This window comes from Labrus bergylta, chromosome 21 (genome assembly GCF_963930695.1).
Source record: "Labrus bergylta chromosome 21, fLabBer1.1, whole genome shotgun sequence".
NCBI classification, from domain to species: Eukaryota; Metazoa; Chordata; class Actinopteri; order Labriformes; family Labridae; genus Labrus; species Labrus bergylta.
The window spans coordinates 7,426,639-7,440,970 of record NC_089215.1 but is presented as its reverse complement, the minus strand read 5'-3'; the positions used below and the strand labels follow the sequence as shown (position 1 = coordinate 7,440,970).

Sequence of the window (14,332 nt, the reverse complement as noted above, 5' to 3'; positions counted from 1 at the left end):
CGTCATCGGCTCGTGTCCTTCGTGCCTCCTCCGCTGCTTCTAGCTAGTGCTGAACTTTTAGCAGAAACACGGAGTGACAGAGCTGCTCACTACTACAGCTCATGTGCTCAGTCTCTCAGCCCTCTGGTTCAGAATCAGGCCGGCTCTAACACACTGGATCAGACTACCACTCCTACATTGTCGAGCCTCATCAGACTGATGGCTGCTAACACAGATGCTGCCGTGGCTGTAAGAGATCTTGGACACCTTTTCCCTTCTGTTTAATCTGTCATTATGCCACTACCTGGTCAGAGGCGTACAGAGAGGGGTGTTAAAAATGTGGCACAGTGCACTCTATAAATCTAAAGTGACAGCACTCCTTAGAGGTGGATGTCTGCAGACTTTCCAGAATGAACTTGACTTTGATTTGAAAAAGTAGCTCTGTCCTGAAAGTGACCTTTTTTTACCATCACATTTCAGAGTTTTGAGCTCTCCATAGGAAGCCATTAATACATCTCTTCTTAACTGGGTGGCATGCAAACAGTGTTTTTCCCTCCACTGGTTCCTCTGAAGCCGGCCCAACAATTATTCACCGGCGAGGCTGCAGGCAGCAAACCAATGAGGGGATTTATGCAGATAGAATGCGCAAGATACCTCCATGAATCACGACTCCCCGCACGTAAATTTGAGCTTGTTGATCCGCAATGATGATATGTGGCCCTATCAGAAGGCCCGGTTACAGGACAAAGTCATAACTCTCCTGCTTGTTTATGCAGCGCTGCCCCTCAACAGCCCCCCCCCCCCCCCCCCCCCCCAAACGCAATCACACACATGAGCTGTGAGCACATACACACGAGCAATGAGGATGTTGTCTCCACATTAGTGGGATTATACAACCTGTTGTCAGATGCAACATGGAGATCAAATGTAATTCACCATGGACCAGTTGTTCAAATAGGTTTTAACTGGATGAGACTGATCCAGGTTGGAAAGTCTACTTTTTTGTCTTCCCATTATCGGGTAATCCAGCTCACTTTGTCCTACCCCCTCCCCCCAAAACAAAACTATATCTGATCAACGAGATCCATAACAAATTGAAGATGACCAGTCTGGACTGGATTCTTAGAAATCTGGACTACAAGTGTTCTCAATGCAAATTCATACTACACGGTTTGTCCAGAGGCTGCACCAAAATTTACACACATTCAAAGATCCTGGCAATGATCTTTATTTCGATAGTTCGATAGTTTTTTATTTTTGTTATGTCTTTTGAATGACCATCACTCTGAAAGTGTTGTTTGACCAATTTAGACGATTCATTACATTCTCTCCCTGCAAACTATCTTCATTCAAAGACCTCTGCTTCGATAATTTTTGGGATACATCTTTTCCCAAACCCACTCAAAATGTTGATTGTCACAAATTGGATTTTTTTATCCAATTTTGTAATCCTTAATGTCTTTTGAAAAACTCAACTTCATGATTTGATTCAATCCAGTATATTTCATTTTTGATTATCAGTTTGCTTCTGAACAACTGGGCCCTGCTGACAGGACATAGACACACATGATATCCTAATACACACCAGGTTGTTTGAATATTAATGATACACTCATTAAAAAGCTTTCTTTCTCTGGAAACAAGAGAATATCAATTTAAAAAAAAGGCGTATCACATGGCCAATGGTAAATGGAGTTGAGGTTGTATAGCGCACTGCGGGTCACACTGTAGAGTTTGCTAAGTAAAGTGTCCATCATTATTAACTAATCACATCCACATGCTGCCAAAAAAAACAGCAGGAGCAGCTTGGGGTTAAGTTGTCTTGCCCAAGGACACATTGGATATGTGGCTGAAGTAGCTGGGGATTGGACCTCTGACTTTCCAGTTGAGAGATGACTGACTCTACCAACTGAGCCACAGCCGCCCCACTGAGCCACAACCGCCCCACATGTTAATGTATGATTTAATCAACTTTCAGGTGCTGGATATTTCAGCTTGTGATTAATAATACCTCTCATCTTACCTTCTACTTGCTCTTTTCCCCGCTGCAATGAATTCACACCCGTGTGAATTGCTCTCACACGGTGGTTTCAGAATGAAGTGTGTCTCGGCCTCATTTAAAGAAAGCAAGTAAACAAAGCAGACACAAATACAGTCACAGCATTAATCCAGCCATCACAGGGGAACGGTAGTTTCTTGTGCGAACTCAGGAGCTGACTCAGGGCCTGCAGTGCTGAGATTTACTTTTGGGATTTTCTGTTTTATTCGTCTGCAAGTTTGCAAATGACTTGTTGTAAAGTCAGCCGTGCAGCAGGGTTTCACTGCATCAGAGCCCGCCTCTTCGCAGCCATCATGTTGCCTTTAAATGTCCTACAGATGCACACGAGATTTGTTGAATAGTTTGCGAGTATTCTCATCAATAACAAATGCACACTTGTGTAAACACAGGCAATCTCACATGTCATGAAATCCTCACATGGTTCTCGTCTTCCTCTCACAGCCAAAGACAAATCAGAGAAGATATTCGCCCTGTCGTTCGTGAAGCTGATGAGATACGACGGGACGACCCTTAGGGATGGCGAGCATGATCTCATCGTGTACAAGGTAAACGTGAACTATCCCACACACGGTTAGAAGCCGCAGCCAGTCTGTCGAGCTCTTTTGTATGTTTGTTCCTGCCGGCCCACGCTCTCCTCTTGGCATGGCCACACCAGAGACGAGGTGAAAAATTAGCCTGTCTTATTAGTAGCTGCACATAATTACAGCTTCACTGCCTTCTATAGGCAATTGTGTAGTTGGCAAGCATCAGCCCCCTCAGTGAAATGAAATTACTTTCCAATTAAAACCCCTTGTATAATGATACCTTTGTGTGACGCTTCTCATTTATGTTAATTAAAAAGTTAATGTGGGAAAATTTCCTCCAGTTACAATTTTTCTTTCACTTATTTTTTTGCATTAGCCTTGTCAGTCAAGGTTGGCAAAGTTAATGCTCTCACAGCAAACAACTGGCAGAAAAACATAATTGCAAAAGCTGGTTCAGTGATTTTATACGGTATACAAAGAAGAAGAAAAAAAACAAACACCTTAGAAAAACAGTTATAGAAGGAAACACTTTATCGAAACATAAACAGCAGATATGGATTTCAATTATTCTGCTAAACGCAATGAGCTCCCTGGACTACCTCGGTTGTAATTTGTAAAACTTGCTGTCTTATCCTCCAAAAAAAAACAAAAAAATAAACAGGCAGAAGTGAAGAAGCTGGAGGACTCGTCTTTGTACCTGAACCTTCCTGCCACCAAGATGGAGCTGGAGGAGAAGGGCTACTCGGCCACTGGGAAAAGCACACAGAACCTGGGCAACTGCACCATCAGCAAGGACTCCTTCCAGATCGCCACCCTGGTGTGCTCCACCAAGCTCACACAGAATGGTAACAGAGTCTGTTCTCAAATCGGCTTTTTATCTCTTCACTTTCTCTCATCTTGACCTTTTTTAGTTAGCAAATTGCCCCTTTCTTAAAGAGGACATATTTTCCCCCTTTACCACCTTTTCAAACAGTCTCATGTGGTCTAATTGAAACATCTGTGCTGTGCTTTGGTCAAAATATAACATGAATCAAGCACCAGAGGAGGTTTGTGACCCTGTATAAAACCAGCTCTCTCAGAACGCTCCGTTTTGGTGTGTGTGTCTCTTTAAATGAGTTTTCCCTGTAGACATCACTCCTTTGCTAGCGAGAATAAAAATAGCAGACCTGTGCAAAAGTTTTGCTCTAGGCTGGGGGTGGAGTCCAGGGCTGGAGATACCAAGGGAGGGATTTTTGTTTAACCAGAATCCCACTGTGACATCACAAGGGGAGCAGATTTGAAACTGAGCATTTTTTACCGTGTTGTAAGACTTATGCAGACCACAAACAAAGTTTTTCTTCACATTTTGTGAGTCCTTACCCAAAAACACATATAACACAACATATTTATCCTGCCTCCTAGAAGTTATCCTGTCTATGTTTGCTCTTAGAGATAATGTGTTCTTCTTGCAGAACAAAGGTCACTACAAGTGTATTTTGCATAATATGTGACCTTTTAAAGAAAGCATATATACAAAGAGTTTTTTTAAAATCATCAAACTATACTTACACATGTACAGCACAAGATCAGCAACGAGATAAGATGTACCGCTTCGCCAACAGGGGGCAGTATAATCGACACAAACCTGAAGTTCCTCACCGGAGTTTTTATGTGAAGTGTTCCCTGAGGTTTAAAACCGCTTTGGGCGACAGACAAACTGTCTGTGGATGTTAACTGTTTATCACTTAAAGCAGGACTATGGGAAGTCTGTCCTGCATCCTTCTGGTCCATATTCACCATTTGCTCCCTTCTTTAGCATTTTTCTTCATCCTTTTATCCTTGTTACCTTCCTCTACAACCCCGTCAGTAATCGTCAGAGAAGATTCTGTGCATCTTTGCTGAGAGTACGACGGCTCTGCTCTTTGAATGCTGCTAGTCTTGCTGTTTTTCTACATACAGCTGATAAGCTAAATAAATCCAGATCCCTCCTCTTTGGCTCTCAGTTTAAGGACTCCTCCACAGACATCATTATGAACCCTCTGGGACATGGTGATATTTCCACTCTGAGTCTGTAACATAACTGTTGTGTGAAAAGCGTGCCTGCTGCATGTTTGCGGTCAAATGCTCCTGGCTCTGATTTCACAGCATCTCTAAAAGAGAACCATCCTTCACGTCTGCTTCGCTTACCCTGGCGCTTGTTCTGTTTTTTGTTTTTTTTTGGTATGCACGACTGAGTCACCGTTCTTAATAACAGCCAAAATGCAAGCTTCCTCATTTCTCTCTGTGTTCTTTTTGAAAGCAGTGTGAGAATGAAGAAGCGACACATTCACTGCAGGCTTGCGTTGACAGGAATTGAAATTAATTGTTTCACTCGCCTCAAAGCAACACCCCGTGTGAATAAGGAGTGCATCATGTCCTTATGTTTTTATTCACGGTAACACATTAACAAAAAAAAATGAAATCGTCATGCAAGGGCAGAGGGAAAGGAAATGCTTTGGATGAACTGTTGGTGCAAAATTGATGTTGCGTGGTCCAGCACTTAGTGTTCAGAGCGCTCCATGAATAATCTTTTCTATGCCTGAAAAAGAATATTTCTTACCTTGAATCATTCACTAATTATGATATAATCCTGTTGAAACTCCCCAAACAAATACTCCAAACCCCGAATATCCAGATAATATGAACACCTTGTAGTCTACAAAATAAAAACAATCAAAACATTGTTTAATTAAAGAATAACTTCACTTGAGTGCAAATATATCTTACTTTATTTTAGTCTTTTTTTTTGGATTTATCACTTATAACAGGCCTCAATTCCTCTTCTGATCTAAGAAAATCTGGATATTATCTGTTCTTTAATATTTTATTGAAAATCTGAAATCAGAAAATGATCCATTTATTTCATTTCATGAAACCAAAAAACAAATACCAGGTCCGGGTTTAAATATAAAAGCAGATCAAAGAAAAAAATATGAAAATGAAAGAAACAGACCACAGGCTGAGTTTGATTCTAATATTTAATATGTCTTATTTGTTTGAACCGATGCCCGACGCCGGGAAAAAGCATATTTATTTGCCAATATCAGTGAGATCTTTTCTTGTAATGATCCACGTCTCTTAGCGTCGGTGCTGTCTGGTGTCTTTAAATGATCCGTTATTCATTTACATGGAGAAAAACTGGGCGAGTTTTGTGAAAATGAGCCTTATTGTAAAAAAAAAAACCAAAAAACAATCGAGCTTAAACGCGGTACGCCATGTTGCCACAGAAACGAATCACTCAGTTAGCAGGAAGGCTGTGCATGCTCAACAAGGGCAAGTACAGTGGTAGGTCATAGCTGTGTGCTTCTAACAGTGACTTGGAGGAATGACTTTGCTTCCACCTCTCATGACTTTCAAACATGTTGGGCCATCCTTGAGGTTTATTCAAAGCTCGTATTATTGTCTGTAAGCGCATTTCTTTTCCTGTCAGACTTTTCAAACTCCTCAATGTCAGCAGATTCACTTTAGGAGAGCAATCTTATTATTACCAGGATGGAAATAAGACCCTTAATAGTAACAGGTAGAATAAAGACCATGGCGTCACATAAATGGAAAAAGTCTGTAAACAGAGGAGCTGTATAGTTGATTTTTTCTCATTTAAATATGAAGGATAAAACTTTTGACATTTTTCCCCTCAGGTATGTTGACTTTATGTGTTTTACTCGCAGACAGGAGTGGAGGAGTTTCAAAACTTGTAAAACTTTCAGCAGTTATGAAAATCTCAGCACGTCTGCGCTTTGAAAAAAAAAAAAACATTGATGTGATTTGCTGATATTTTGAAAAAACAGGATTTTTCACCCTGACAGAAACTTTTAAGACGAGCAAAAGCTTTCTGTCTGTGTTGATCTCAAGAAGAAATCTTTTCTCCACCTGCTGTCATACTAATGCAGAAGCCTCATCTGACCCTGTGGTATTTTTTTTTTTTTGTAGTATAAAGAAGACCTGGACACTCTCCTGTAGAGGAGGTTGATTTTCACTGTCGCTCTCTATCCTGAAGAATAAATGTATAGTGTGTGTACATCACAATGAAGTCACTGTGGATCCCAGGAGAGGTGTGTTGTGACAGTCATGCGTTCGTACCAGACGGGCGTGTACCTTGTGTGTGTGTGTGTGTGTGTGTGTGTGTGTGTGTGTGTGTGTGTGTGTGTGTGTGTGTGTGTGTGTGTGTGTGACTATATTGAGTCTGCTGTTTAAGTTGTCGTTTAAATTCAGTCACGTGTGACCTCTACTCGGCTCAATGGGCGGGGATGTCCGGGGATGGGGAGCCTCGGTGTCAGAAGAAGAACCTGCCCACACTGATTACACAAAGCTTCAGGTCTCTCGATCTATAATCCAAGCTGCATCTGGACACTATTTCACATGCGACGAGAAAAAAATCAATCGCAACCCCCCCCCCCCCCCACCGAGTGAAAGAGATTGGCTGTAGTTTGTGTCTTGGTGCCACGATTCAGTCCTACAGAGCAGCTCCTCGGCTGATATTTACCAGGCACTTTGTGGTGGTAATTTGCAAGGCACCAATAGGTGCTCGGGGATCAGACTGCCTATAACCGCACACTGAGTTTGATTAAACAGAGAGAGGGAGATGTGTGTGTGTGTCCCCCGGGATATATCATCCCACGCCACAGCTCCAGGAAAAGGTTTGAGTTCTTTTAATAAAGCCACGCAGAGTGGGTCCGTCTCCGACTGTGCCGGAGCCTCTCTGTTTTTATTAAAAACCTGAGAGTTCTTTAAAACTCCGACCCAAAGAGTTGCTTACTCACTCAGTCACTCCATCACTCACTCCATTACACTGTCAATCTCCTGCCCAACATTGAACCCTTCTTTTTTCTTTTCTTATTATTCTAGTATTTTCTTATTATTCTAGTAAAATTTCAACACACCTTAATGAGTTATGGATTGAATATTTCTTGCACTTTTAATCAAAGGCAACTGAACAAAATGTCAGTCATTCATTAAATAACATTTGAAGATTTTGCCTTAAGCTTATGCGGGAATGATGGGTGCTTTTTCACCATTTATTAAACAAACAAATAATGCTAAAATTGTTTTTAATTTTTAACAGTTGTTAGTTGAAATCCAACTTTATGTGATGTGAAAAGATTGCTTTTATGGACGTATGGCATGAGGTGTCACACTAACTGTAACATACACTAGATAAAATCCGGGCAAGGGATAGCAACAGCACAGCAAGCAGCAGCTCAGCTAGCAGCAGCTCAGCTAGCAGCAGCTCAGCTAGCAGCAGCTCAGAAGGCAGTAGCTCAGCTAGCAGCCTCTTCTGAACCGTATTCTCGCTCCACCGTCACCAGCTCATTTCATACTCATCGCATCCCCAATGGTTGCCCACATCCAAACTCTCGCAAGCAAAGGTGGAAAACCAAAAACCGGACTTGAATCCCCGTTGCAACAGACTGCCTGCTTCACACATGTGACACCTCATCCCCGATCCCCACATCTGAGATGAAACACTCTTTTTAATTAAGCTGGATTTATGCATGCAGTCTCCCTGCGCAGGGAGCCGGTGTGAAGTGGCTGCTGGCTCGTCCCTGGGTATTTGCTGTGTGCTTCTCTAAACGGAGGCTGCAGGAGAAGCAAAGATCTAATGACAGCCGAGCGGGGAGAGGAGCCCGGCCGAGTGAAAGATGTATGAGCATCCTGTTCCAACCTTGGCTGGAAGGATAAAAATATTCCATGGAAAATGTGATGCTACTGTTACATCACTGTGTTGAAAGGCCTGCATTTTTAAAACGCTTGACCAAATACAAGGTTGTTACTGTGATGACACAAAATGCTCTCGGCGGGAAAAATGCGACGTCAATAAACGTTAAATTGTTAAGTGAAGTCGTTTGCATTAAGAGGTGCAATGACGTGAAATAAATGTAACCTTCATTCATATTACTCTGCTTTCCACATTTCAGTTTCTTAGCTTTCAAATGTGCCTGCACAGATATCTATTAAAGATATGTAGAAAGCAGCCGTTTTACCTTGAAAACACACTTAGTGCGGAAAGCTTAAGTGCATTTCTTTTTGCTGTACTGTTTAAAAAAAACAAAAAACCATAAACTCATTAATTTGACCCTGTTCCAGGGTTGTTAGTCTTTTGGCAGGGTACTTAGAATACTTTCTATACAGTTAGAATACAGTGAGAAGTCTATCTAAATCTCTTATTATCAAATTAAACAAAATATTTGATCTCATATTTGCTGCATTTTGCCAAAAGCTGATAGATACAGTAGACAGACAGACAGACATATACTTTATTGATTTTGTTGGAAATCTGCATATGTGAAGAAGAAATGGCTGCCATATAAATATAGTTAAGTCTGGAGCAGGTGTTATTTATTGAAGGCACACAGTCATTTTCTTGTAACACCCCCCCCCCCATGTGTTGCACACAGTGGGGCCTCATAACAGCATAACCTCCCATTTCACTCCATTTGTCTTTTCTTCTCCTCTGGGTGGGGGATCCCCTGTAGTGTAGAAATGGTCCTTTGACTGAGCCCTTATGATGTTGTCAGGTTTGACAATGATAGGCATCAATCACAGTGTCACCATGCTTGATTGGCTTTCAACCATAGCCGATTTGACATGGCCAAACAGACAGGCTAGGGTGCCAGGAAGGCACAATGCTTCCCCAAGTGTAGCTGCTTGATCTTGGCGGACAAGAAAAAATATTCAGGATGTTACCTTGGGCTCATAATTTTGTAAAGTTTTGTGACTCTTTAAAAAAAACAATATATCAAGTCACTGACATTAATTAGCGACCCCATCCCCCTGCTAATAAAATAAAATAAACAATACTATCAAATAAAATATGGAAATGAAATCAATGAATTACTTTATTTATTTTTATACAGACTATCTAATAAAATACATTTTAAAAAGTTAAATATCTAAATTGATAATGGGCAGTTGTTTTTGTAGTTTTTTTAATCAATATTGTCATATCATATTTGCTCACAATCACATTCCAGGAATTATATAATAATGTCCCATATTACCCCCTTTTTTTCTTTATTTTCATCAGATGTTAATTTCTCCAAAACATGACGGGACTCAAGTTCCCTCAAAGACCTCAAATCAGGTGAAGAAAAGTCGATACTAGCCTGAAGCAGGCCCATATTTTAAGGGTGATATGGATAGATACTTAGAAAACCGAACTTAACCCCAATTAGGAGCTCCATATCACACGCAGAAAGTAACCAGCATTATGTAATATATCATGACTTGCAGCTGTTGACTAAAACCACTCCTTTAAAAAAGATTTTGTACTGAGAGAATAAATTGATGCAGCAGAGACTGAGTTTTACCCCAACACAAGATAACCCTGATCTAACCCCTGTAAATGTAACCTCTTAAGACCTGACAAATCTTCTGTAAAGCCCCCGAACACATTGGACAGGTGTTGCAGAAGCTGAGGAGTAAACTCATCCTGATGGTAACAGTTGTTGAGGTGTGCCTCGGACACAGACTGATGCCTATCCAGCTCACATTCTTAAAAAGCAAACAAATGTCTTTTGTCCTTTTGTAAAGGTCTGACTGATGTGCTACTTTAGCATGTATACAGTTCTTGATAAATAGACATGAGGGGGTTTTAAGCTCCCATATTTGATGTTATAAGCTAGTGCTCCCATGAGTGTGATTAATTATATACTGATTCATCACCCTGAGCCTGAGTTCCGTTTTCATGATTAAAGTGAGACATCTAATAGAATGACTAATGCTGTTTTATTAAGGTATACAAACTGAGGTGTGTGTGGGTATCTTTAAAAAAAAATGTCTGACTCCATCACTGATTTTATTCAAACATTTCTTACCGCCTCTCCGTCATTCAGCAAATCTTCTGCCATTTGAATGCTTAACTTGCACCTGTGCTCCGTGTTTTTTTTTTCAGTGGACCTCCTCGGCCTGCTGAAGTGGCGCTCCAACACCAGCCTGCTGCAGCAGAACCTCCGTCAGCTGATGAAGGTGGAAGGCGGCGAAGTTGTCAAGGTCAGAGAGCGGAAAAAAAAAGAAATGCACGGTGCCTTCACTTCCCTGGATGTAATAATGTTTTTGTTGATGCTGAGACACAATGTCTTGGCGTCTTAAAAGCTAGATAAAAAAACGAATAATCATATTTAACCACTATCCACACACACAGACAAAACAATGGTTAAAGCTCCTGTGAGGATTTCTTATCTGGTTATGAAACTGAGCTGCAAAAATAAAATACACTCCGCAACAATATTGATATGTTTTTTTGTTTAAGATTTATTTTTTTAGCTCGACAGGACAGTGGATGGAGTAGGAAATTAGGAGAGAGAGGGAAATGACATGTGAAGGGAGCCGCAGGTCGGACTTGAACCTGGCCCACCTGCATAGAGGATGTCCTGTGTGTGGCCTCCAGCTAACAGCTAGGTTATCAGCACCCCAACTGCTGCCACAGGGAGGCTGGAGTTACACTGCAAAAACTGTCTTTATTTAAATTGTTCAGAGTTAGTCATACGCGTGACTGTTAGAAAATCTCATCAAGCTGTGTTTTTTTTCAGAATAAGACTTCAACAGTTACAGGACAGAATCAGTAAAAAAGATACTTTATCGAACTTTAGGTCCCTTTACCAGCAGGGGGCGCCAAAATTCAGTGAAACCTAAAGTTTGATCAAAGTTTAATTCACTAAATTCAAATTCCTAAAAATAAATTGAAAGCAAATTTAACATATTTTGATAAATAAAAACGTAAATCACATAAATTGTGCTTGGTGAGTTTCATTAACTCCATAACTTTCAGATACAATCTGAATCACTGTTTTCCAGATGTTTTTGAATTTGGGGCTGTCACTTACAGCTTACCCAAGGATGTCTTGAAGCCAGTGCTTCAGATAGACTGACGTAATGTTTTTTTTTATCTTTTAAAACCTTGAAACATTTCTCATCCCTTTTACTGGACACAAAAGTGCAAAAACAAAAAAAAGGTCTCAACAGCTGGTGACATTAAGAATTCAGTCACCATGTTAAGTGTTCTTGAAAGCTGCTTCTTCTTGGCAGCAGTTTTCACAAATGATTTCACCCCCTGTGAGAGAGAGAGAGAGAGAGAGAGAGAGAGAGAGAGAGAGAGAGGGGTAGAAGTGTCTCCAGCAAGAAGCAGCACACACTGCATTCAGACAAGGGAGGAGATGACCTGCTGTCAGGAGCATTACGCCGGCCCTTTAAGTACCCAGCATGGGGCAGAAAGTGTAACATGTTGTGATTGGTGGTATCAGGCAGATTGTAGTGGATCTGAAGAAGACCTCCACCCTGACAGGTTTGATCAGGCCTGATAGATCTGTAACACACAGCTTGGCCGCTTCATTAAACCGCAGGGGGTGGAGGGATTATTATCAACACAACATTAGCTTTAAACGCACTCCCAGTATGTCAGTGTTTAATTATTATTATTTATTTTTTTTTTAGATTTATTTTTGGGCTTTTTGTGCCTTTTGTGCCTTTAATTGAGAGATACGACAGTGGATAGAGTTGGAAACCAGGGAGAGAGAGAGAATGGGGAATGACATGCGGGAAAGGAGCCACAGGCCCGCTTGAGACTACAGCCTCCATAGATGGGGGCGCGCGCCCTAACCACTGCGCCACCAGCGCCCCTCAGTGTTTAAATTACACAACATTTACCTCTTTGCATTTAAAAAAAAAACAATCAATCAATGAGGCTTGTATGTTCTGTGCTTTAGAAGTTTTTGGACAACAAAAAGAAAAGGTTCTGTTTTTTTTTGTGAGAGAAGAGGCTTCTCCTTCCCCGTCTCTCTCCGCCCTGTCTCAGATCGAATTGTGCTTTAAACCACCGTATCTTGAGCAGTGTTTGTTTTCTCGTCTCTACATGATGAATCTCATCCATCCTGAGATGACAGACCCAGGCACAGTATACGGAGCGATATCTCTGTTTCCGTCACTTTTTACATCTGTTGTTGTTGTTTTTTTTCTTTCTTTCTTTCCGCGTTGCGTTGGAAATTGGCCGGGTAAATGGAGCATGTATCCCCAGAGAGGGAGCTTGTGTATAGTTAGAGTTTCTTGATGTACTGCTGACAGGGAAATTATTGCTGTCTTCACAGGACTATATTGGTCCAGTTAACAGCACTAAAGGGTGTGTAATGGGTAGCACTGTCAGAGCGGGACTTCACTTGTCATTGAGCTACATCATGCAGGTTTTCAGGGTTCAGATTCAACATGTTTGCTGTCATGATATCAGGGACATAGACATGTGTGGAGTTTAATGTCATGATCAGTGCTGAAAAAATCTGAATAGCAATTTCACAATCTGATCTGCTGTATTGGGATGAATGTGTTAAACAAATACTGTTACTGTATTACATCAGTTTGACTGTTAGCACATGCATTTGTTTTGTCATCTTACATCTAATTTTTTTCTTTTGTTTTTTGGGGGATTGGTTATTCTTAACATGATCCTACTTAAAAAGAGAAACATGTTCATCATCTGACTCAGTTCTGTTTCAAGTAGCTGTCAAATCAAAGATTGCCACGTTCCATATCCATGTTTTTTTTTGGTGATTGCTATGTTAATATTCGCCGTTACACGCTGTGCTTCTGTCATTCCAGTTCCTCCAAGACACTCTGGATGCTCTCTTCAACATCATGATGGAGAACTCTGACAGTGACACCTTTGATACGCTGGTGTTTGACGCCTTGGTAAGAAAAGAAGACGATGTTTCCAGAAGGAAATGTCATGACTCGGATGCAAATGTTTCTTTATTTAATATACTCAAACCCTTTCCCAAGGTTTTAACTCAAACCTCAAGGCTTGACAACCCTGTGCTCTCTGTTTCTGACATGAGTTTTACACCATAAACAGTGTTTCTCGCACATACACGAAACTTAGGCAGTCCGCAAGGTGTATTTGCTGACCATTTTTGCCTTATGAAAAAAGTAATCCTACAGATAAATATAACCATAAACAATTGTCATGAGAGAGAGAGAGATTGTCCGCTGCTACTTCCCTCTGTGACGTCTCATTTTAAAGCTGAAAATTCTCATGCCATACATGTAAGAATTTATTTTAAGCTTCTAGCTGCAGATGTTATTCTGTACTCTTTAGTTTGGGATGATCTCTGCAAAATGCTTCATGGTCAACAGATACAAAGTCTCCACACATGGATCACCTGTCATGAGAATGGAATATGGAGTGAAACATTTCTTGAGTTGGAGCTGTCTTTATAAACGTTTTGAGAGTCTTCATGAAAGAAGATAAAAACATTTTTTGTCAAAAGAGAAGAAACAGAAAAAAAAATAACCTACAGGAAGAGACAGGGCGGGATAAGTCACAATGTGTATTAAGAGAGGAGAGGAGAGGTGAAGACACACACTTATAGAGATGTACTTTCAGAAGTACTGACCCCCAAACACCCCACCCCCTCACACTCACTCACACAATGGGGGAAAAAAAACGGACCTGAAACACAATTCATATTTGAACTCTTAAAACAATCAGTTCTTAAACCTCAGTTCCTTTTCCATTGTTTTGCCCTACATGCTGTGTTACCATGCAACAAAGATAGAGAATGTGACGCTGTCTAAATACTGTTTACTTTACAAACCGTTCCCTGCTGTTTTGTAAAGAAGCACCGGGCTAATCATCTTTCTATGGAGGTGTACACACTGCATCTTATGTAATATGGATGCTGCATTAATCTGCATGTATTTGTAACACTAGGAAAGCATTGCCATTAACGTTGTTTGTCAGACATTAGAGGTTTCCAGATCCTGCAGC

At 40.9% G+C, this 14,332-nt stretch overlaps 1 protein-coding gene across 1 annotated transcript in view; it reads left to right on the top strand.

The window, feature by feature from the left end:
* The window catches only part of dock1 (dedicator of cytokinesis 1), a 201,673-nt gene that overhangs the window by 48,771 nt on the left and 138,570 nt on the right, over window positions 1-14,332 (top strand). The window contains exons 17-20 of the mRNA XM_020644719.3: window positions 2,480-2,583; window positions 3,224-3,407; window positions 10,472-10,569; window positions 13,165-13,254. Coding sequence (XP_020500375.2) covers window positions 2,480-2,583; window positions 3,224-3,407; window positions 10,472-10,569; window positions 13,165-13,254 — 476 coding nt within the window. The remainder of the gene's footprint in view (window positions 1-2,479; window positions 2,584-3,223; window positions 3,408-10,471; window positions 10,570-13,164; window positions 13,255-14,332) is intronic.